The 26,192-nt window shown below is 37.4% G+C and overlaps 1 protein-coding gene across 1 annotated transcript in view; it reads right to left on the bottom strand.

Annotated features, from left to right (window-relative positions):
• Positions 1–26,192, bottom strand: part of ARMC9 (armadillo repeat containing 9) — a gene marked incomplete at its 3' end in the record, with an annotated part of 65,768 nt that overhangs the window by 14,985 nt on the left and 24,591 nt on the right. The window contains 12 exon segments of the mRNA XM_082003736.1: positions 387–491; positions 7,157–7,215; positions 8,551–8,641; positions 9,717–9,791; positions 11,769–11,845; positions 12,680–12,819; positions 14,706–14,829; positions 15,710–15,800; positions 17,028–17,120; positions 18,042–18,153; positions 19,350–19,384; positions 25,658–25,693. Coding sequence (XP_081859862.1) covers positions 387–491; positions 7,157–7,215; positions 8,551–8,641; positions 9,717–9,791; positions 11,769–11,845; positions 12,680–12,819; positions 14,706–14,829; positions 15,710–15,800; positions 17,028–17,120; positions 18,042–18,153; positions 19,350–19,384; positions 25,658–25,693 — 1,038 coding nt within the window.

The raw sequence follows: 26,192 nt of genomic DNA, 5'->3' as shown, positions 1-26,192 counted from the left end.
GCATAATGCCTGCAGGAGCAGTTAACTTTTCAACTTTTTTTTTTTTCAAAACCATTTTAGACCAGCAGAGTGTTCCAGTATTAACTTGCTCAGCACTTTGCTTTGTGTGCCCACAGAGTCACTGATGTAGCACTAGAACCCTAAGGCTGCCTTTAGCTTATTATTAAACAACAGCCTGACCACTTCCTGTGAAAGGGTAGCTCAAACTTATTCTACTACTTCTGAACAGAGCTAATAAAACAAAGATTTGGAATGCTATGCAGGTAGAACCTGGCTCTTCAAGAAACAAACTGAAGAAAAGATTTTGGAAAGTGATGAAACTACTGAAATTAAACACTTAATTCAGCAAATTAATTTATTTCAAGATCCTAATGAGTGGTACTCACTCCCAAGTACTCAGTTGTTAGCAGCTTCTCTCCTGCAAGCTCTCCCAGTTGAGGTTGCAAAACCTCATCTTTGTCCAGATCAGCCTCCATAATGTCATGGTCCTCCTGCAACAGCAACATGCATGTTATTTGAGCCCAGGTTCCAAGAAGTTTTAATTTCAAATATAGTTCTCACTTCAGTAGTCAGGTGGATATGTCTGTCCAGATAAATGACTGTTAGTACTGCACATGTAAATGGTAATGTACAAGCATTTTCCACCAAGAAAGCACACACATAAAGACAAACTCATCTAAACTTTTGATATAACCAGAAATTAAAGAATCCTGAGAAGTAAAAAACCCACCCCTTTTTCCACAAATGGTACACCGAAAAGTACAGCATGCATTTCAAAAGTAATTCTCCTTCAAATTTCCAACCCCAAATAATTATTCCTTGCTTGATCTAATAAGGGATCTGGAAAATTCTCAGTCATTAGTATCTTTGTAGAACACCGAGTGCTAGTCTAAAGAGATGCCATGCTCTGTCCTCAACAAGCAGCTGGTGTAAAGTTTGGAGTTTTAGTTTTTGCAGATCTGTCCAAGTCAATTTAGTCATACAGCACAAACTCAAAAAAACCACCTGACAGCATTTCGTAGCCACACTGGAGGCTGAGAACAGGCTACCCTTGTTTTAAGAAAAAAACAAAAGCGAAACTTAAGGTAAGTCAATTCTAAAAAAAAAAAGTACAAGAAAGTTATCATTCAAGCAGAGAGGATGGTAGGAAACTCGATAGAAAACTTGTCTGGATCTTGTTATGTATCAGTATCATCTGACAGGAACTAAAGCACAAATTCAAGTTAGACTATAACAACTAGCAGTAAAAATAAAGTAAGTACACCTTAAAACAATACATAGCCTTTAACATAACGCTAAGCATTCCATGAGATCAAAACATCCACATGCATATTCAGCACTGTGGGGTACATCCCTCTACCCTGACAAGAACATTGAAGTAATTTATTCCCCAAGAAGGAAAAAACACCCGAAACATTTTATTACTCATTTTCAGGAACTAGAGGCATAATTTTTAATCACTCAAGACAAAAAGAAATACTTGTTGATGGGCATTCAAAATCACTCCTCAAGCAGTGGATCCTGAAAGGTGAGACCATGGGTGTCCAACAGCAGCTGTTTTTGGAGCAATATGAAGCAGCAGCAGCAGCTCCTCAAGTTTGCAAGGAAGCTTTAAAATATGGGGCTGGTACAAAATTCTTGGATCAGTAATTTAGCATACAAATATCATACAAGGCAACAATCCTCTTCATTCCACAAAAAACAAATGTAATCAACTTCTCAAGTGAAAAGTACCAAGAATTCACTCTCCTGTGCCTATTTCTAGTATAAGTATGGGTGATTCATCTTTCATGGAAGTTCTGCAGCTTCTACAGATCTACAAGCCAGGAAATTTTAAAAGTTTGAGGGACTCCTCCAGCAAACCAAAAGTAGTAATGCAAGAACAAGTTAGTATTTTTGCTTGTGTTTTGCTACTGAAAATAATTTTCTTCTGTGCTGCACAAGATACCTTAAGTAAGACCCACCCCAGATGAAGAAAATGTGCTTTGCTTTTGAAACAGGTTGTGACAGTAAATGTAATGACTGTCAGAAAAAGTAAATGAATCATTCTAATAAGGTATGTTGTAACAGTAATCTAGAAAGTCTGGCATAAACTCCATTAAAAACAATGGCCACCAAACTTTGATGAGCCCCAGAGCACGAAGAAACTGAAAAGCAGTTTCGCTTTAGTGAGATTTAGACTCAAATAGTTTTAAATAGTCAAAGTAAGAAATACCCTCTGCCACAAAGATTAACCAATAATACGGATGCTTGGACAGTGCTCTACAAAAACAGCATGAGGAAAAAAACATTGGAAGTGTGTAGAGGGAAGGTATTTCCTACAATGGAAATGGCGAACTGATTCAGTCTTTGGTGCAAAATAACAAGACTACCATCACTCAGACCAAGTAGGTGTTGGCTTCCCCAGAGCTCTACAGGCTTGTCTTTTTTCAAGTTCAATGACCTCTATACCAAGTGGCTTAAAACCCGTAATTTTTGTTTTGATTTAGTTATTCTCATTGCTCATCACCTCCTCATTCACAGGTGTCAAGCAGAGATAAAAAGTACAGACACAAAAGGCTCAATTCAGTAGCCCACAGCACCATCCAGTTCTACTTTGAAATATCCTGCCTGGTCTTCCCCTGTGGCTCTGAAAGGGCACAAGCCTCCCACAGGTCCCAAGACATATCTGACTTGTGCAGGTGCTTCAGATGCTGTAGTTAATCTTAAGATACATTAGATGCCTGTGTGTGAACAACTGAAGCAGTTACAGAAATACTGCCAGTAATCTACACAGTGTTCTAAGGCTTAGAGTAAAAGCCATAAAAGCTAAGGCTTTATAGGACCTCAGGAAGCTGTTCAATCTGCCTTTGTCTTCAAGGCAAGATAAGTTACAACCAGCTCCTAATTACCTGGAAAACTGGGTAGGTGTGAAAAATAACGCAGATAATAGAAAAACACAGATAAACACTTGTAGACCAAGCAACAACCATCTGTATCAAGCAAAACAAACCCCCCCTACACTCCAAACTCCACAATATACTGTACTTTGGAAAAAATAATTAAAGAGTAGCAAAGTGGAACTTTCCAAATAGTCTGATGGAAATTTTTTTAATATGGTATGTTAATGCAGCATCAAGAGCTAACAGTTTTCTTCAAGAATGCTTTATAGAAAAAACTGCCTACACTGTGCTGGGGTAGAACATTACATGTTACAGCCAGAAGATCACCCTGCTCCCTCATCCAGCTCTCTCCATGCATCTTGTATTTAACCTCTCCTCACGGATCACGTTGATTTCCTCAGGTTCCACCTTTTCCAATATTCTGGTTGACATGTTTTGTCAGACAGAGAATGCCAGTTTCTGGTTTATGGGCAGTACCCCTCCCTGCCAACCTTGCTCCCTGACGTTATTTAACATAGCAGGTAACTGAGCCTGAACTTGTCCTTCCTCTGCCTCCTTGTACAGAAAAAGAGCTTTGACAGATATGCCATCATTCCACCGCTGAAATAACACAATTGGTGCCCTGTTCACCACTGCTCACAGGCTGCAGCAGCCTTTGGCAGCAAAGTCCTTTAATGTAATGGCTTGAAGTCCTGTGATTAGGTCTGTGATTAAACTCTCTCTCTTTTGATGTACTCTCTAGCTGGAGTGTATTTTCACACTGCAGTTTACTGATTTTATTGCCAGGTGCTGAGTGATGTGGGATCAGAAGGTGTATGATAAATTGTCACTGCAGTTATCGAATGTAACTGAACTTTGTAACTAAACTTTTGAATTAGAGCTATGATATCATATATTCACTTTTAAAAGAAGTTTTTAATGGATGGTCCAAGTCAAATAAAAAGCAAATACAAAGATCATATACTGAAGATAAATTAAGTTAGTATTTAATAGAACAGTTGAGAGACTATTAAACACCAGAAAATATGCACTGTGACTGTGGGTGTCAACACACCCCAGATGGCTAACATAATGAAGGTGGGTATGTAATCCAGAAGCCAGTGCATCCTGAGCTCTACCCTAGTTAATTTAAAGCTCAGCAGACAAACCTAAAAGCAAATTTATTTCTGAACAACAATATACACACAGACTTTTTTTTTTTTTAATTCAGTTTGTATGCTCCAATGGCACACATTACAGAATCTTAAATTTCTGAATGTATGATGCCCTTAGAAATCCCAGAATTATCCTCCAACAGGCTAAACTACATCTTGGCGGTAGTATTTAGGAGAAAGCAGTCACTACAACAAGGTCTGCTCAAAGCCAAGACAGAATTCAACAACTCTAAATTAAACACAGATAAGAGCAAAAAACCCATGAAAGGTAATAGTAAGAGCATGGGGAACCTTCACATGCCCTTGGAAACAATAAAAGCTGGCGCAAAACCTGCAAACTAAGTCTGCATAAAAGAGTCGTCTTCTTAAGCTGTGAAGGTATAAATATTGATATTTAGTAGATCAGCAAAAAATTGCAATAATGGTAAGCAGTTTGAATGCATGTCATTAAATTGTTAATATATGGACATATTCTGAAATACATTCAGTCTGTAGTAGTTTTTAAAGTTACATAAAGGCAAGACTTCTGATAAAGTTTTCCAAAACTTTCTGTTGCCAGATCACAACATCAGATGTTATCACAGAACCTCACCAAAGAACAATAACTCACAGCATTTCCAAAATACAAAAGGGCTCCAAGCATTGAGGCAGTGAGTCAGCAAATGTTTGCTTATTTAACAAAGTAACAATATTATGCATTTTGTGTAGCATTTTGCTGCCACACTGTTTGCATACTATATTTTCTAAACTGAAGGACTAAGAAACCAGGCCTCTGAAGCAGAACAGAATTACAGCTCGCAGCAGCAATAAGGTTTTAGAACGTGCCACAATTAATGTTACATTAGCAACAGTTTTAAAATTGGCTTAATGAGATGACTTCTTTTTACTATAATGGCAAAGCTAATGAAAAACTGGACTCAGACACTTCTGTTTCAAAAGCATACTGTTATTTTCGAGTCAAACAGTAAGAAGTGACAGAAGTCTGTTTTAATCACATGATAGTTCAGTGGTAAAAATGCATTTCAACACGATTTGACCTAGAGCCTTGTCTGGGACTGTGAGCAGCAGCAACTTGTCTAGGGGGTATGACTGAATAGGAAAATTCACCTTCTTCTCATTCCCAAAAGCAGGTAAAGTAATGAAAGTGTTCAACACCATCATGCAATTCAATGCCATATCTTTCATGAAGGGCTTCCTTATCTCTGTGCTTTCTCAACAGAACACTGTATCCTTCAAAAAAGTATACTAGAGTTCAAGAGGAAATACCACCATCTTGGATTCTCATGATACACCTAAGGCACTCAAAACCTTGGAGCATCAGCTGAAGGGTGTTAAACAGCATATTAAACAATGGGAAGTTATAATGATTAATCCCCAAAAAGCCCATCTTGCACATCAAGCATTGATTTTGGGTGGGAGAAGTAGAAAGATTATTGAAAAGTCACTTCGGGACTGCAGGAGGTGAAACAATTACAATAACCTAATCCTATCAGAAAAAAGGTAGTTTACTGTACCCCCTTAGAACAAAAGGGGGAGCGCCAATTGTTAAATAAAGCTTCCTTGTAGCTCTAAATTTAGAATTTCCACATAGCTCTAAATTTAGGCAAAGTCACAAGGGTAATTAGTTCACGTGTTTACCACCTATTGTGCCACAACACAGAAAGCTAAATAATGCAACCAGTGCAAAACTTCCCTGGACACTGCCAGGCAAAAGCTGGATCCTGCAAGCTGCTGCACCCCGTGGCACCTGAGAGCACACACACCTTTTATAAGTGGGATACTTACATTTTTCTCTGCTTTCAAAACATAAAAGGCTCAACATGCACTCAGTCACCCTGGAGTAACAGGGCAAGTTTTAGGCTGTAGCGCGGCTGTCGCTGTTCACTAGCATTTGTATTAATGTGCAACAAGCTATTAGAACGTGGATGCAACTGACTTGCTAAGTTTGATGCATCTTATTCTTTGTTGGTTCAGGACAAAAACTTACTTTTTGTCTAAAAACTTGGTTTTCAGTAAATATGTTCTCCCCTAATATTTCTAATACAAGAATGTTTTGGAGAGATCACTAACTCTCAATGTCACTGACTTCTTCAGGGCAAATACACGATATAAATGTATATGCACATACATATACACCTATCTAAATATGTTCAAACACTATTCCAAGGACATCTACCATAGCTGTTATTTTAAACTTCTCATGCAAGACTCTTTCAATAAAAGAAAAATGCTATGTGATAGACTTCCTTCAGATGAAATTCTCATGTACTGCCTACACAGAATATTTTCAACCCCCACGTGCACTTAGGGCAATGTAGCAATGGCAACATCACCAGCCATCACCAGTGAAGACCGTGCTTAACATTTCCCTCACATAATTTACACCTTGCTTTGCTTGTTAATTTAGATCATTAAATATGCTGCTTTGTCTACACATGGGAACCCACTACTCTAATGAAGACAAAAAAGACTTCTTAAAGAATGCCAAAATATTGGTATAAAATGAGTTTATTAGCAGAGCTGGAAATACACAGCTAAGCAGTTTATATTTACTATGATATAGCTTCTCGTGCTTACTTTCTCAATTTTTTTCTTTTCTCTTATTATGGTACTTATTTCTTAATTTGTAATTACTGTTTTTCTTCATTACATACAGACAATTTATGAAATATATTTCAAAGTTTCTAAACAGCAAAAGAATTAGTGACACTCTGAACAGATAATGATACGTTAAGAAAAAGTGACAATCTGTTTATAAACTATTCTGGCAATATAGTGGTTCATTTGCTTCCTTTATTTTTTGATTGCTGAAATGGGTCTACTTGAAAGCATAATTTCCACTGCTACATTAACTCCTCATCTCTTTACTTCCTTCAAGCTATAATCCTTTTGTTATCACAGAGGTGGTGACTTGCCAAAATAAAAAAGTAGGAATTCAAATGAAAAAAAAGGTAATGGAAACAGATCCAATTTTCTTGTTAATGCAAGAATAATTAAATAAAAGCAAAAAATGAAACAAAAAAGCACCAAAAAACAAAGTCTGGTTTATTGACACAAATATTTTTCTGTCTAGAAGGGTAAGCTTTTTTCTAAAAGATGCCAAAAGGCCTTTATACTTACTTCCTCATCCTCCTCTTCCTCTTCATCATCAGACACAATACTATCATTTAATGGCTCTTCTAGAAAAAAGCAAATCAAAATGGTGTAAGAGTACACATGCAACTTAACAGAATCTGTAGTTATTGCCCCTCTTTCACAAGAGTAAGAATTAGCTTGCTTCTCCTACAGACATCCCATTCTTTTCAGGACAACTATTGGAATTATTTGCTCCTATAAAGCATTCTAGAAATCATTGAAATAAATTCATATTTGGGAAAATGACAGAAACACTCTAGAACACTTTTTTCCCCTCATAAATTCCACTACAATGTCTCAGTGTATTTTACCGACAAGACTTAAATGAAAGTGTGTGCACTTGCAAGTTTGTCTATTTTTCAACTAGTTTTTAATAAAAGGCTCTACTTCTCCCTACAAACACTTCAATATTATACTGCTTTTATAAGTAAAAAGACAGTACTCACACAGAATACTTATTGTAACATTTGGACAAACTCATTTCCTTAGAAAAAGGCATTTCCAGCCTTATACTGGAAATCTATACGCTCAACTTCTACTCACTAATCAGAAAACATCTTTTTAAAATACTATTCACAGGTAGAAGAGGAACAATTCTATAACCTTTGAACAAATATTGCATAGTGGCAACACAGTGCTTAAAGACTTTATTTGTTCTTTTACAAATAGCTAGGACTATATTACAATATAGCTAGGACTATAAGAAATGCTGTCTTCTGCGCTTTCCAAACGCCAAAGAAAGCAAATCAAACTTGTTCTATTTTTACTGTACAGAAAGATTTAATCAGAATTCACCCCCTTTTCATTATTTGCTTTCTCTCTCTTCCTTTCAGCCACAGGGAACAGCAAATATAATAAATACTCCACCTCCTCATACTTGTCTGTATTAACACAACATCTACAACTCCTGGGACCCATCAACATACTCTGCAAAAAGGATGGTCTCTGCCCCCTATTCAGAACAAGCCATTTCAGATAAAAGCTACACTCCTCAACAGAGCAAGAGATGAGCAAAGACAGACCTAGTCCCTAAATCCTGCTTTTACAATCTGTATCACCTGTTTGTTTTTGCAGTTGACAGCAGTCTCTCATTACTGTGAGACCACTGGCATGAAAGAAAACAAAGAAATTCTATTTACAGTCCCAAGACTTTGGGATTGGGACCCACTCAGCCTTTTATTTCTTCTTTATAATTGTAACACAAAAGGGAATTTTAAAATATATCTGACATTCAAATCCTGACATTCACTATTCACCCTCTCTCAGACCATCACACTATTGTTATTCTTTGAGCATTTCAATGCCAAGTAAAAACATGAGCTTTCTTATGGCTTTTGTGAAAGATTTACAGCTCAGATAGCTGCATCTGTTCTTCTGACCTGAATTGAGCTGCTTGATAATAAATTCAATCTGTCGGATCATCTCTGCGTTTCCTTCCTTGATAAAGCAGCGCAGAATTTCTTCCATTCCCTGGATGTAGTGGAAAACAGATATAGTGGAAAATAGATTAGTATTTCATGTGACCACAGTGACAGAGTTTTGTTAGATAAAATGTCATTGTTTTGTCAGGAGAAACAGAGTCAGTGTGAAACAAACCACCGTGTCCAGCTCTGAGCACTCCCTCCATACACTTCTCAAAGACAAAAGAAATATGCCGTCTAGATTGCTTCTAGGTTTAAATACAGAAGTATCCATGGGGAAAGGCAAATTTTTACAACAGATCTGCTGCTTCTGCCTTCTGAACTCAGTACACAGTAGTCAACAGAAAAGGGCAAACTTGCATTCACAGAGACAATAGCAAAAGGTTCAGAGAAGGAAAGCAAAAAGCAGGACCAACTTTGACCTTCTCTTAAACCCAGTTTCTCTCTTTGTGGCCCCTTATAGGCTTGATGTTGTGTCTTTAATCATTTAAGATGATTTCCAATCCTCTGTGCTCTGTGAGGTAAAACATCTGACAACAATTATGCCTGCATAACTGTCTAGGTTAGATCTGAAGATACAAAGATACACTGCTATCCCAGGAATGGCTTCTTCAAATCCAGAAGTTAAAATACATTCACTACCATTAAACTAACTTTCACAGGAGATCAATTTCTAGTTCTGCTAAAACCCTCCTCCTGTTGCCTCCCCCAGCTAACCATGTCTATAGCAGGCAGAAACAAAAGCAGAAAGAGGAACTCATCCTCTTAGTGGCTATTCACTGGTGCAGAATGAGTTAAATAAGGAGAAGAAGTAGCAGGTCAGATGAAAGCATCTCCTGGGCCACATCAAGTCTACGAAATGCTAGATGGACAACAGTATTCTAAAATAACACCTTTAATTTATAATTTAGAAAGAATCCTTCACACTACTGGGGATCCACTTCTGGGAAAAGACCAGCGAATATGGCAAAAGTGTTTGAGACCTACATTCACATCTGCCTGAATATCCAAGGTGGAGGGCCTCTTGTGGATTCCCTTCTCAAATTCCATGGTTCCTACCCTGCGTGCATGCCATCCTTGGCATATGCGCTGATCTTTGTGCTATGCAAAGCAGCACTTCTTACCATTGCTCTGGCCTCTTCTCGGACAGAAGGGATAGCAAGAATGCTATACAGCGCTCCATTCACGTATGGTTGTATCTAAGAGGAAGAAATAGCCATACCACTAAGAAAAACTCTTACATTCACCCCAGTTGACTACAAGCAAAATTTAAGAATGAAAGTGCAGAACAACTACGTTCAGAGAGTTTAATCAGGCTCGCCTGCATTTGCAAAAATTTACACTTGGGAAACAGTGAACTTTTAGGATGCAAATATACTGTGATGTGGTTGATCTAAATGAGTAGTGCTGCATGCCGATCCCGCCCCCCCTTCTGAAAATGTATTCTTGTCAATTGACCTACCCTAAAAAAAAAAAAAAGAAGGAAAAAAAGAGAAAAGCAGAAAAACAACCTTAGTTCCTGACAAACACTAGTGGCAGTACAAAAAAATAGGACAAAGAACAGGGACAAGACTGTCAGCAATGAACTCAAGACAGGCTTCAAGCATTGTAGCCTTAGGCAGGGTGATAAAAGCTGTAGCAGCTTAAAACATTCTCTTGCTCTGCTGCCTGTTACTGTCCCTGAAAGGCAAAAAAACAGCTAGCATGAAAGCTCTGCATTATGGTTAGTGAAAGCCACCAGATCTGTCAAACTAGTTTTATCAGTACTTATGTGACCCTTCGTATTGGCCAGTTTTTGGAGCACTGAGATTTCCAGGCATCCTCTGTCCATACCCTTGGAAAAATGAACAATGAGCTAGGCTGGGAGCAGGGGAAGCAAGGAAAGATAAGCGACTGGGATTTACACAAGGATTACACAGCTTCTCAGAAAACTGTCCTGGCACCCAAAAGCATTACCTTTTGCCCTGGATTTTGATAACAAAACTTCTACCAGCTGTGCTGGTGCAAACTAGGTTGTAAGAATACATCCTCTGAGAGAAATTTCAAGTATGATAGCATTTTCTAAATACTTCAGTCCAGGGACTGGGATGTTATTTTGTATTAGTATGTACTGTATTAACTCTCATAATTCATAAAAAAAAAAGCTAGTGAAGGAGTCCAATAAAGATATGCCAAGTTTAACCTTAATCAACAGTGCTAGTAAAGAACTGATCTACATCTAATAATGAATTCATAAAACATGAACTGAACACTTAATTGAAATTTATTCTCTATTTTCAGTTTAAGTTATAAACAAAAAACCTGATGATACATTTATACACAACGTTTGTAAGACCAGAGTTTATATTTAATTTTTACCAGAAGTCCCCAAACACCTTGCACAATCATCAAGGAATCATTCTAGAATACCCTGGTAAAAATTCTGCTTCCCTATGATTTCAACTGCATACAATATATGCCCGCATTTTCTCCTGCTTTAAAATTTACACCATGGTTAAAGAAGTGCCCCTCTGCAGAGACAGCTGAAGCAATGCTTTATATAGCAGCCAGCAGACATTAGAGGGATGTGCTGAAAAGCATTAGGTAGAAATAACGAATAGTTTTTAGCATTTTCCTCTGAGGTAGTTTAATTTAGCATCTAAGATGCAAGTGTGTCTGGAGACAGAAAAGAAGAGTTAAGTGGCAGGTTAAATGAAGTGGTAGATAAAAAGTTACTAGGGCTTGAATGTCACAAGTGTACTGCTTGCTTATAACATTCTTTAAAACCACTAGCAAATTCGCTTCTTTGCACCTCATGTTTTGCATAATGGCTTGTACCACACATTGTTCATCTCATGAACTAGGTAAGCTTGAGATGATTTGATTTAAACAGCATCAGAAACTGCAGTCAAGAAGGCACATGGATTGCATGATAACTATGCATCTAGAAGACTTTCATTCTTAGTTGCCAACATTTGGCAAAGGAAGACATAATTATGTCTAGAAAGACCAGTGCCCGATAAAATAGCATTTACGTAAGTGTGAATTTTAGGAAAAATTCATGCAACTTAATTACAAGAGGGTTTAACAAAGGAAACAAACCAATTAACTTTTTTCCATTTCTTCCTTTCTTGCTTTTTTTATCTTTAATTTTTCTTTCCACCTTTTCCTTAACCCAAAATTTGCTGTACAAATACCTCATGATTCTCATGGCCAAGAAGATTAGACAGAACTTTGAGCACATGGTTTGCGATCCCTGCACACATTTTCTTCCCTGCAAAGGGAGAAAACATAAATATGCTTGAAAAAAATGTAACAGATCAGAGTAAGCTTCTCTCTTACTTGTTAAAATCACTACTAAATATAATTTACATAGAGCAATACTGTTCCTTGTTCCTGCCAAATGCTGCTCAGCATAACTGAGCTGAAATCAGTGGAGTTACTCTGGATTTATACAGTTGTAACCTTGGACAAGATGCAACACAAAGGGATTTAAAAAAGTTTAACAATGGCATTATTTTGCTTATGGCAAGCAGTTGATTTTTCACCCTCATCTTACCTTCCTTTTTAAGAGGAAACTTTAAGCTCTTTTAAGTCTCTTGGACATGGACAGGACCTTATTTTCTCTGCATTGTACAAGTGAAGCACGCAAGTGTTTCACTCCACAAGGTGAAGGTTAAGCACCTTGTCATTACTGATGAACTCAGTTCTGACTTTCTTTTATACAAACAGATCTCTTACACAAGTATAAAGTGTCCTTCTTTTAAAAGTGAGTCTGGAATGTAGGCATGGCAGTCCCCACATACAGATATGAAAAAAGAATCGAATCGTAGAGGGTTCCATTGATTAACTGCTTTCTCAGTTCTTTAGATTTTGGTGAACCTAACCTCCATAGTCTGGGATTATTGGGAAAGAGATCCACTCACAAGTATTGGTTATAACACTCTGTCCATCTCTGTCCATGATCATAACACTCAGCATCTCTGTCCATGTTCATCCCTGCTACTAATGATAGTAATTTGAAAGAATCTAGGTATATCAGAAGAAAGGATTCACAATCTTCCCTATCCATTTCTTGGAATAAGGTATAATTCAAAATGTAAGATACCTGCACTCCGCAGACAAAGATTCATGAGCAAGGCAACAGAATACTCCAGTGTGTAATCAGACAAGCAATCTGTATCTGTTAGAACATCAACCAGCCAGAAAATGAGCCCATCTTTGATCATTGCTGACTGCAGTGCACGCCTGGGATTAAAAAACAAAAAGCCTACAAAAATCATACTGAATACAAATAGCTTTCAAATACATCTATAAGTAATATAAGCACATTAAAACCCTACTTCATCTACCTGCTATACACTAGCCTACCAACAAAGAAAACCCCAAAACTACCCATTTTGTCAGAGTCAATTAAACTAAGTAATTAACTAAGCCTGAAGAAACTGAAGAGACAGATTCCCATAGGGTTAGGGGACTAAAAGGCTGTTGGGTGGGCTGGGGTTTTTTTGTTTTTTCTTTTTTAAAACCTGTAAACTGCTGAGGTAAGTTTCTTCATTGTTTTCTAAGCTAGTTTTCTAGCTCTGCCTAAAACTGAATTTTCAATGGTCTTAAAATTGGTAAAAAAAACCCTACAACAGACCCATAAAATAAATTATTTACTACTTCTATCATAGGTAGCCATAGCACTATAGCACTTTTGTACTGTTGATTTGACAAATGAGATTTTTTGCTTAAATCTATTTGGTCTTTTCTCTAGAGATTCTTAGGTCAGGTATTCTTTCAACTCAGACAGTAGCTGCCCTTGAAGAACTAAATAAGGTGCCAGGTGGTCAACTGTGATCTCCTACAACTGAAATTTCTCGCTTTACAATACAAAAAAGAAGCATATATTGGTAGAAAGGTCTTAGAGAAGAACACTATTTTTAATCATGTTAATTCCAATGGTCAGTAAATCTAAATTACAAAGATCAAAGCAGGTATTTTCCTGGCCTTAGTACTTGAGATTTGGATTGCTCCTGAAAGCTCATACACTTTCTCAGCCCTGGATCTTGCACTAAGCCTATGCCATGGACTGAGCAAAACAAGGGAGCATCTGACCACACATTAAAAAAAAAAAAAATAAAAAGGCCCTCATGTCAAGTATCTGAAAACTTTAAAATTTTTAGTAGCTTAGTGCCTAGGCCCCAAAATTCAAACTTGTACTGTCAACAAATGCTTTAAGAGAAAAATAATTTTCTCTAAGATTGGTTTAGGATTTCAAACAGTAGAATATGAAGATTTATTCTCTTTCATCTCAAATACATATAAAGTACCATGTCAGGAAGCAGTGCAGAATTTTACCCAAAGTACATTTACACGTGCTTCATCCAGACAAGTTTTAAATGAGGCAAATCCAAAAAGCAGCCCTCATTCTTCAACAAGCCGAAGCAAACAAATAATCCTCCGCCCCCATCACTTGCAGTCTTAATTTAGAAAAAAACATGAACGAAATTAACAAGCTAAACACATTCATCTACCTCCTTACATTTAGTTAACTATTCAGGGCTGAATATTCTTCCTGAGTACTGTGAAAAGAGAGTTCCTAGATCACTTTTATTTGTTAAGTGAGAGCAACATTATGCCCTTTACTGCTTTTGCATGGTATTTCTTTTGTGGTGGGCATTTGAGTCAGACTGCTAATGTAAAAGTAAGAAACAAGACAGCCCACATATAGACAACTCTGTGAAAGAGAATCAACAGGATGAGAATGTAATCCCTGAAAAATGTTTGCAGAAAGGATAATGAAAACCTTGTGCTTTTGGAATGTAATGCAACTCTTTTTTCTATGTAGGATCTTCAGAATTTTCTACATTAAGATTTTCACTTTGTTCAATTAAGGAATACATATAAAGCATACAAGGTTATGGCAGGAGACGTACATTTACTTGAGTCTTGACAGCTGTTAGGAAGTCAGGTTAATTCAGTCAGCAAAACTGAGTTCTCCATAATAAATGACACTGCTTTCATCAGCCATCAGAGGTTCTGATGATTGTTATTGGAAAATCAAGTGCTCTTCTTTCCTCCCTGAACAGAGCCCAACTAGCCTGCATTTCCTCTCTTCCTGTCACCACTGCATGCTGTGCTTTCATCACCTGAGGCTGAATTTCTGCAGAGTCCCCAGAACATTCTCCCATGTAAGGGAATCCTTGTCTTCAGCTTTCAGTCTCTCCTCCAGCATTCGCAGCAACGCTGAGTTCTGAGAAAGGTAGACACGACCTGGTGCAAAAAGCGATGACAGAACAGATGCTGAGATACCAACTTATGACAGAAAAGCTCCCTCTCCTTGGAAAACTAAGCAGAATTGACCTCAGTTTCTTCTTGACAAGCCACAGTCTTGTGCCAAGACCCAAACAAACCTGCACAAATGAGTTGTCTAGCAGACGAGTTTCAGTCAATCCACCAACTTGGGGCATTAGAGGCCCCCACTTGCCAAGTTAGTACCACACAGAATCCACCATTCCTCTTTCAGTACATGCTTTCTGATCTATCACAGTTTTGTATACTCTAGGAAAAGAACAGAGATATCCAAAGAGCTCAGGAAAGTTAGGTGCCCTACTGCTACTGACTTTAAATGGGATTTCAGTTCCTAGCAATAGTTAGCTCCTTAAGTAGCAGCAAACCAAGGGCAAATCTGGGATAGGCGGAGATAAAAAGCTGCATATATATGCAACCAATTAGCATGATGCACAAAGATTTATACAGGCGATGACCAGGAAGATGCAAGAGCAACTGCCCTAACTACTGTTGCACAGCCTGGTAGCAGGTCTGCCTACAGAACCTTTAGTTAATAGGGATTTTTCTTCTTTTTTCTTTTTTTTTTTTAAACCCTCATGAAGAGACTGAGGACTATATTAATGGCAGCACCTGGATAAGTTCCCACATAGACCACAAATCATCAAAAGACAACAGAAATGCTGAATATACAGTGTCAAAGTGAAAACTTTTGAGATACTGAAAAACTGTTTTGAATGCATGTAACAAAAGACAGAGAAACCATAGAAAAAGGGTGCAAATTTCCACATACAGTGACTTGTGAAGTACCTATAAGCCAGCATTATATGAAAATGCTGTCTTTTTTTTTCAGCAAGTCTCTTACCTTCTGCCAGCGAAGCAAAAGCGTTGATGAGCCTTGCCATATACTGTCTGACTACCTCACTCTTAGAATGTAATAATTTGAGGACGCTTCTCTGAAAAAGAAAGCAACCATTCATAAAAACTCGCCAAAGCAGGAAAAAACAAAGTTAGTCTTCTATAATGTTTCAAAAGCTTCATTAAATTTTCACAGCAAACAAACTTTGAATGCATATCAATATCCTAAATAATGTCAATATGATTTAAAATTTCCCAGTTTCTTTTTCTATTGGCAGGGAGCTGAGGGAGAGATAGAAAATGAACAAATAAGCAAATTAGAGCTCCTCAGCTCAGTCTGTTAAAACTCCATTAAGCTCCATGGTATAGGGTGAGAATTATAATGAACCAACACAGTTATCAATTAAAGATGATATCTAAAATTAATATTTAGTCGGTGACAAAAAAAATCCATTAATTTTGCTGATGAACTTAAATGCAGTAATGTTACCTGAATAGGAATGCTTTTGTTTGACAACTAACAGTGTGAGAAAGCAGCTCAGTAACTTACCAAGAACACCGCATTGCAAACTATTTTAATCTGTTTTATTTCAGGCATTACTTATACATAACTTTTCTCTTACAGAAATTTACAGGGAGAAGAACAGATCATTGATTTAATAATCGTTTAACTTTTTTAGTGAAGTTACTGTTGCAATGACAAGGGAAGCCACAGTGTAACAACGCAGGCCCACTGCTTCAAACAACTGGGGAACTCAGCTATGCACAAAATTCACTATTACAAATGAAAAAAATATTGGATTAATCAGTGACTGAAGCAACCTTTCAAAATCAACATACCAGCAATTCCCCTTTCTAAAGAAAGGTAACAATCCATTCCAAATTCGTGGAAATACCGTTGAACATAGAGGTATTGAGACTGAAGTCATAATTATTTCTTATCCTAGACCAGTGAAATGGATTGAAAGTATTATCTAACAATACATAATCCCTCAGAGACGTAGTATCTGATAAGCATGAGCTAACTCCTAAGTAAGGGGCTCAAACAGGCTTCTTCTCAACTCACGGACATCAAGCACCACAAGAGGTAACAAACTTTCACTTGTCTACAAGAACTGTATCTACACTGCGAGCTCTCATAATGCAAATCTTTGCCCATTATATTTAAAGACTGAGATGCAGAAGTTAGATGTATCACATGACTTTGGCATTACTACTTTTTTTTTTTTCCCTTCCAGAGAGTGATAAATTTTTCTGGTCAGCACTTCATACAAACAAATGAGCAATATCACATACAACATGGAGGAAAACCCTTTCCAGCTGACCTGACAGTTACTGTGGCAGTCCAGGAGGTCATTACTGATGTAGGCTTGCAGGACAGTGTCTCTCTGCTCTCCAGGATATGACGTTGTCAAGCGCTAAGATAAATAAGTAAACCAGTCAAATAAATAAATGGTAATGTGAATTGATGATCACTGAAGATTTTAAAGGTGCTGGGAAACCTCTTCTCATGGGGAGAAGGAATTCAACCTCACAGTGATCTAAGGGAAAGAGATGAAATGAACTGACCTGACCTCAGCTCAGTGATCCACTACAAAACTGTTATTTGGGAGCTGTCATCACTGTCCATACCGGAAGGATACAGCATTACTTCCCATAAAGTTAAAAAGCCCCTCTAATAGCAACAGATGTGGCACTTTTCTAAAACATCTGAGACAGAGTACTCGGCTAGAGTAACCACTGGTCAGATCCAACGGATGTTTTTTTAATGTGAAAATGGACATTGAAGCTTGATCAGAATTCCACTATTATCATCTTTCATGTCTGTCACTTTGAACCCATCAGCTTCCTTTTCAGCAGGAAAACGTAACTTCCTGTTGTCACCTTTAATTTTTCTGAAATGTCATTACATGATCCAAATGAAACAAAATGTAGGCTCTTGTAGAATACCTTAATTATAAAGGAAAACTGATTAGAGTCAGGTATTTCTTTGATACAGAAATATTTATATACATCTACAACAGGGCAATATATGGAAAAAGGAACTGCCTAAACCAACAACAACTTCCTTGAAGATGCATCAGAAATTACTTCCACTGAAGATCCCAGGAATTCCTATCTGGGTTTCCTCTGACAAGGAGAGTACCGCTACAAATACACACCTACTGCCTGGGCTTTCTTCATCATCTCAAGAGTCTCACCAAGCTTCACTGACAAAGAGAGAAGTTGCCTATAATGCTGAACAGATCACCAGAACAATCATCTTGCTCACAAGATAGATTTTAGGTCTGGATCCCTCTAGAAGTGACCTATTTCTTTATTTCTGCAGCAGCCCTTACCCAGCGCAGAGCCTGCAGTAAGAAGGCCTTGAGACGATCATTCCCTGTAATCAGATCTTTCTTCAGCTTCTCATAATCCAAAGAGGGCAACAATGGTACATCCTGCACCTTCCTACAATGCAAACAGGAAAGATATTCATCAAAACTCTCTCTCATTCAGTGCAGCTGATGTTACTGAGGTGAGAAGAGCCAAAACAGGAAGTCTGCTTCAGGAAAGGAGCTTCCATATTTTTACACCTTTGTTACTTTTATTACCATTACCATGTTAGAACAACAGATTTTTTTTAAACATGGACTTATTTGTCACCATGCATGCAGTTCATTTACCATCATAACTTCCACATACTAAACTCTGACAACTAACCAATTGATGGTCTGAGCTTTTTAGTGGCACAAAACAGTGCAGTGACATCCTTCTTTGCCCTGTGTGGACAGCAAGGCCAAAGGGCAGCAGCTTGTGGCTCTTAGCACATGGTTATAAACAGACACAGAAAGAAGCTGCAGTTCCAACTTCACCTCTGGGCACTCATGTACACAGAAATGTCTTCTCCAAGGCAAAAGTGGTAGGATGAATGGATTTTTACGGGCTGGAGTACACTGGCTTAACATAAGATTTACTACAGGACCACCTCCCACGTACCAGCACTATTGCTATTTTGAGTTTTAACACGGCAGTAGAAGTTTCACTTAACAAAATTGCTTCCAGTCAATGCTTTAAGATCTAAATATATTCCACTACACAATTTTTGCTCCTATATTCCTATCTTGCCACTTTTCAAAACAAATTTTGTTACATGTATAATTGTCCCTTTAATTATCTTGTAAACACCACAAAAGGATCAAAACAGTGTCTCAAAAATTTAATAAAACTTTCACCTCAGACATACCACCTCAATTCAATCTTAAAAGCCAAAATTATTAAGTCAGTCACAAAAAAATTAAACTTGAAGCACACAAAACCCCACATTACTGATTCCCCCTTTTCCTGGATTTGTGAGAAGCAAACCAAGTACAACAGGACTGTACTGTGCGGAAACAGTGAAGAAAATACAGCAACCAACTCACAGGTGTGGAGTGGCAGATTTACAGTAGAATTAGCAACCTCCTGCTGAAATGAGGATGCTACTGAACCCGCCCCAATAGAAGAATACAGATCACACAATATATTGATATGAATACAACGTTCACTGAGATCACGCAGAGGACAGGTGATTCCCATTTGCAGGCAACTGGAAATGCACTTCAGTTCATTAACCCCTCATTCCTCCTCTATACTGAAATAAATGAGGTTCAGCAATAATTACTTACACAGGCGCTAAAGATGCTCTTAACATTGTGGAAGCCTGGATCAGAAAGAGAAAGAAAAAAGAAATCACAACAGATTAATACAAATTTCACACCAACAATGTTACTAATGAAGTCCCACAGGGAATTCTTTCACTGAGGTTCTGCAGTTCTTTTCCTATAAAACCTATGTTGTAAATTAGAAACGCAGCTAAAGAAAGAGAAGACTTCCATGTTTATCCTTCTTTTCCCTTAAAGTGTTTCATGAGTAAAAATCTCTTTTGTTATGATCTGGATATGCTATCTTCACTGTCATACTCCAAAATTTACCTATATTTGAAAAATTAAAAAATAAAAGGAAAAAATGGGAGTAGAAACTAGGATCCAAAACCCACTGAAGAAGATGAAGACCTCATTAAACACATTTATTGACTTAAACATTTTTAATATCTTAAAGCTGCAACAATATTTCACTGGAGACCCACCATGTATTAATACAAATTTGCTATAATTCTCTGTTTTGACACAAATGTTATCAGAGTACATGTTGCTATTAATATAGATCCCTACATGCAACTATTAATATGTAAAGAAAATACTATTTATTCTAGTATGGATAAAACAGATATGGAACAGAATGCCATCCTCAGTGGTTCTGCCTAGGATAAGTTCAGCTTAAGCCTGGATATTTCCTCTCTGATGCAGTGTGACACAGAGCATCTGCAGCCACCATTGCTGCACAAGTCAAAACTTTAAAATATCAGCATCACATAAAGTTGTCTGCTTCAGTAAATATTTTTTGCTACAGTGAATTTTAAGCGAGCCAAGCAGCAGCAATTCTGGCATAAGAGTGCTTCATATCATGCATTCTGATGTCAACTACGTGCCATATTCGCAGAATATTCAGTGTCATCTCTTTGTGTTGATCTCCACACTCACTTTCTAAAAAATCTCTCATTACCACTTATGCCTTTAAAACTGGTCTTCTCTTCTAACCTAGCCTCTCTCAATGGGAGCTATATAATCGATGTCTATTGTCAGATTTAAAACTGAGGGATTTAGGAGACAAAAAGTAAGAAATATCGTAGAGAATATTGAATTACAGCAGCTGACATATTCTTGAACACTACTTAATGGGTATCGTTCGTAATACAAGGAACTGCTCTCTTAGATGTGAAATAAGCTTATACGCACATTGGAAAGCATTTATACTATGTTTAAGTCAATGAATGACTTGTACACAATAGACAATTAACAGGTCATACACTTCGAAATTAACCTGTCTTGACAGCAGTTCTCAAATCATAGTTTATTTTACACAATAGAAAAGCATTTCAAAGTTTCATATCTACCTAAACTGTTTCCCTCTCATTTATTTGTATTCATTTTCCTTAGCATTTTTGATCAATATCAATAGTTAACTTTTGTTTAAACAAAACTGTTTTTCCAGTCAGAACCTATCATCTTGTACTTGAGTGCGCAATGAAATCACAAATCTTTTTGTTGACTTCCTCAGTACTCTCCTCCATTAAAGGAAATGGGGAAGAAAGTGACTCTAGTATGTTAAAGCAACAGAAAGGACAAAGCCGCCCTTGAAGATGAAAAGGTGAGACAAAGAACAGTAGTGAGAAAAGAAATGGAGCAGGTCACTAAGAGTAAATAGATGTGTTTATGTATAGATGTAGAAGCTCTCTGCTTCTCAAAGTCCTTTTTATCCACCACTTCTTTGCTGCTTTAGAAAGAAAAGCATGTACTCCAACCAAAATCTAACTAAAGGATATATAATTGGTAAAGATACATGCATCATTCTTCTACACAAATAAAACCTTTTGGCAAGTTTAAGATTTTGCAAGCTTTTATGAATTTCAAACTACAGAAACTTAACTTGGAAAAACATTCAGATTTAAAAAAAAAATCAATCAGATCAAGGAGGACAAAATCCTATTAATTTCCAAATTAGTTTTTAAGCTAGCAGATGGAGCACAGCAAAGCATTTAGTACAGTTTGGCTCTGTAGTCTACCTACACCAAAAAAGTACCACATCTTTTTATCCTCGTTTTTAAACACAGGCCAGCGCTACCTTCTTCCGTTCCTCACTCCCTGCTGCTGAGAGTCCCCTTGGCACCCCAGACCCTCAGAGCCCCGCAACTCTAACAGCCTTTCCCTTCCTCATACCATGGTCCCTTCAGCTCTTGCTGTCAGACCACTGCCGGTCTGGCTGCCACCACCTGGCACCCCTTCCTTGGCTGCTCTCGCCGCCTCCTGCAGCAGCACCAGCGTCAAAGGGCATCTGTCAGGCACAGAGCTCATGAGCAGATACCCCTGACACGCCATAGCAGTTTGTACCAAGCCCCATGCCTCATTTTTAATGCTGGCAGATTTGACCAGTTGGAAGAAGCAGTCTCGGCAACAGGAAGTACTGGGTTATGGACCCAGGTGGAAATTAAGGCTGGGGACTACGACCCATACTCTGATGAAAATGTCATTGTTTCCTTCACAGTAACATTTCTAATTAAAAGAGTGAAATACAGACCCATCCTAACATTTAATTCTAACTTAGTTTAATACTCCTAAAGCAGAGTGCTCTTCTCTGTCTCACAAAGCACCTTGCCCCATACAAGCGGGGAAGGGTAAATGTGCTAGCAGGCAGCCCACTAAAGCAAATACACTTCAGCCTCAGCACCTCCTTTCGCATTTCACTGGGTAGTATTTGTTAGTTTGTTTCCGTTTCTCCTCTTTGGTATGGATCTGAGATGTCCCAATCTCAGGATATTTACTGAGTTAAAGATCTTTACATAACCTAACCCCAAAAAGCTGTGTTAAGCTGTATTTCTTGACTTGCACATTAGCTTTAACAAAAGGAAAACCACATCTCAAATACAGCCAGGTCCTGCAAATCAGCTCTTGGGCTTACTTACATCAGAACACTTACGTCATTTAAGATATGTAATCTAGCCAGTGGAAAAAGGTCATCATCTTCACCGCTACCTTTGTACACAGCAGATCCAAAGCCAAGCTTCCATGTGCATTACTCCTGGTGGGACTGCCAGCTGAACCAGCCTTCACCCCTCTCAACACATTGCTACCACGGAAAGAAAAAGCAAGAGATTCTTGGGAACAAAAACCTGCTCTACCACTAAATTAATAACAAAACCCTTTTGAAGTTCTTTGCAAAACTTTAGCCATATGCTTTTAAAACTGGACTTTTAAAAACATGAAGCCTTTTAAAATTACTTTTAGGAACAAAGGAATACATTTAACTGAGGAAAAGGTTAATATTGAAGTTTAGAAGCAGGCAGAACAGAGCCTACTTCGGCCTCTTGTTTTTTTGATCCTCACAGATCCGTTCCTCTTTCTCTCCCCCTCTCTCTCCTGGTGTCCATTCTCAAATCTAAATGCTGAACTATGGTATCTTGTCATTGCTGTGGCAACAGTGCAAAAACTCCAACTGTACTGTGTTTTTGAGAGAGAATATTTGGGTGCGGAGAAGTTGGGACTTACTTATAACAGCTGCTTTTAAATAATTGGACATGAGAAAGTAAAACCATCAGCACTGTGCATTCATAGCCCTCCAAGCACTCTATAGTAAGGAAATTCTTAGTAGTCTTATAAGGTTAGTAGAAACATTACAATCTTCATCTCCAGGTGATGAATCCAAGGCCACAGGCTGAAAGGCAGAGTCAAAGGCAGTGCTAACAGGCAACTTCCCCATTACACATCCAACATGTAAACGAACAAACAATGACTCAATCAGCCAAGTTTATGTAGCTTCTCCTTACTACCAGTTTTCTCAGAATAAAAAGCATTTATTTCCTCAGCATTTTCTCCCAAGCTGTTTCCCCAGTCTTACCTTTCCTGGAACAGATTAAATATTAATTCAAACTTTTGAGTAACTGTATTCTTTAAACTGCCAGTCAATGAAAGAGCATGAAGAACATGGGGAATACATGACTCATCTGCAATACACGACTCCCAGTGTTCATGGATTTAATCTTGAACAAAATACTTTTCATGCAAAACCTATCTTGAGACAGAATCATCTGTCGTAATTGAAACACATGCAAAAAACTAGGCGTCTTAAGGAAAGGAAAAGAAACAAACACAAGAAAACAACAGCCCAAGCATAGCTCATTTGGGTAGGATCATGGGGTATGGCTTATATGTTTGTGTTGGTTCTTGCCAAAGCCAAACCAGGTGCTATATTAAGTCAAGTAATACTGTCACCATGCAGATTAGCCACAGATGGCAGCCCTTCATTTTTGAACGAAGCAAGGCATGAATACAAACAGCATGGAATAAAACAAAAAAGTTCAAAGGGGACAAAAAATAAAATCAGTATTTATGAAAGAAAACAGATGTATTTCATGTGCAAGCCAAAACCACAACTGACTTTATCAAATACTGTAGCCCTCTATTCAAACCAACTCCACTTTGCTATTTGATGTATATATTCATAATATGCTAAAACCTAAAGTTGAAAGCCAGATTCTGTCCTCAGCTACCACTTTGAAAACGTGCTTTAAGAAGTCAATGTAAATTCAATGCAGATTCAGAATTAATAATCAAAGGTATGAGATGAATATGTGAAGAGTAAAACCAAAGTCTGAGCAAATTTGTACATACCATTAGAACTCACAAATTTACTTTGGGCTCATTTGTTATATGCTAATGACAAGAAGACTGCTACATGCAGCCTGTGATAGGTTAGACTCCAAGCTTGTGTAACCTGGCAGGTCTACTGGGGCTATGCAAATTTATTTCATAAGAAGATCTGCAAATGCTTTTAATTTTTTTTTTTTCTTACTTATACTAGAGATATGCCATTACAAAAACTTCCCACTTGGCGTATAAAACAGGTTCTCTAAGACATCTGAAGTGTACATTAAAAAGACACACTGTAATACTATGTGATAATGTAATGACAAGACAACGTGTCACAAAAAGAATAAAATGCTACATATAAACAGCAAGGGGAGGCTGAAGTCTATCTATGTATTCAAGAAATACCTCAGAATTAGAGTCAGATAGCTTGCAAAAAAATTATAAATAACTCTGTGTTGTAAGTTATTGCATTCTACATTGTATAAACCTACATATAACTAAGGCTACCTGCATAAGGGCAAAACCTTCAGCAAAGATCACTGCATTCATAATTTCTCATCTGTAATCAACTTTTCTCAATCTCAAAACAAACCATTGTGATAGGGAACAGAATGCTAAAGGTCAAGCAAAAAGTATCCGTTATGACCATTCACATAATCAACAGGAACAGGTTGCTTGCTACAGGTCATCTTTTAACACAGGTGAATGTGGATAGTATTCTCTACATCAAGATAAAAAGCAGCACATAGGTGTAACATAATGGCAATAGTCCATTGCATTCAATAATCCTGTGACTATTTCTCAAAATAAAAAGGTCGTTTTAAGTGGGAAGTTGAGTGCCCACAGGGATTACTGTAATTCCAGATGAAGAATACATCTGGAAAAAAGTTCACTTTTTCTTGAAAGGTGAAATCTTGTTTTACCCAAAGAAAGCAGAAAAATATAAATATGGATTACTTTAAAGTAGAATAATGACTGACATTTTTCAGAATTGGTGTCAATCACTTTTATGAATTGATTACATACCAAGTTACTGAGAAGTAGACTCATTTCCTCTCTTTGCAAAGAATGCACTGACTATGGGCAAAATTAGATACTCATGGTGTACTTGTAATATTGCCAGAATACAAACTTCCATCTGGGTTACAGAAGTCACAGGCAGTACACAGAATACCGTATTGCTTTTTTCAGTTTTCAGTGAAAGAGGATCCATTTTAATTGTATGAAAGAACTTGATAATATTTACTACAGAAAGAAAGTTTCACTTTAGAAATTAAAAATACAAAAATAGGAGAGCACAACTCAATTTGCTGTATTATCTTAAGCAATAGTATTTACCTGCTTACTCAAAGGTGTGGGATCAGCTGGTGTTGGCATACTTCAGAGACATTGTATACTATATACACTGATGTTCATATGGAAGAAACAATTACTTCCTGCACAGTACAAAGAAGCTGTGTTTCGTGTAAAAGTTGTGGACAAAGCTGCTCTTTTGTTGACATGCTGTGTTATGTGTATTATGAAACCATAAAGTTACTCAGAACTTCTATTTTGTTCTCCATGCAGAAATCCCAAGCCTTGCAGGTTTTTTGGCTCTTTATAAACCATAGAGTTAATGACATAAGTTAAAACGCACAGAAAATTGTTACACATTGTGAAATGAAGAGAAATATGGACTGTGACAGGCTGCAGCAGGCAATGTGAAAGGATATAAAGATATAGACACTTACATATCCGTCATCACAAGGGCTCATAGAGTAATATCCCTTTATGGGCAAACAGCACACATTAAAATAAAGAAGATTAAAAAAAACAAGTTAACAGAAATAAATCACAGAGATATGCACAGTTGTAAAAAAACCAACAAATCAAAATTAGCTAAAAATTAACAGACTATTAACTTTGAAAAGAAAAGTGTAAGCACCTTCTTCTCCCAATCCAGGTACTTGTATGTTTTAGGACTGACATCAGTGTGTGTCTCTTGTGACATATTCACATTACAAGTTCTCCTTTCAACACCTGGCAAACATACCTAGTCTGCACATTATTCCATTATAAGTGGCAGTTAGAATAGCTACATACCAAGCGCTGAAACATTTAATAAAGTTCTCTGTTCTTTAACAAATTTTAAAAATCTGACATTATTCTTTTTATTACCATCACACTCAATTCCCTGATGTGAATGAGTATTTTAACTTTCATGGTTCTACACATACACACACACACACACACACAGTTCCTGGCAAAGACATTTTAAAATTAAAT

The sequence above is a fragment of the Phaethon aethereus genome (assembly GCF_964289735.1).
Source record: "Phaethon aethereus genome assembly, chromosome: 9".
NCBI classification, from domain to species: Eukaryota; Metazoa; Chordata; class Aves; order Phaethontiformes; family Phaethontidae; genus Phaethon; species Phaethon aethereus.
This window is presented reverse-complemented; position numbering and strand designations above follow the sequence as displayed.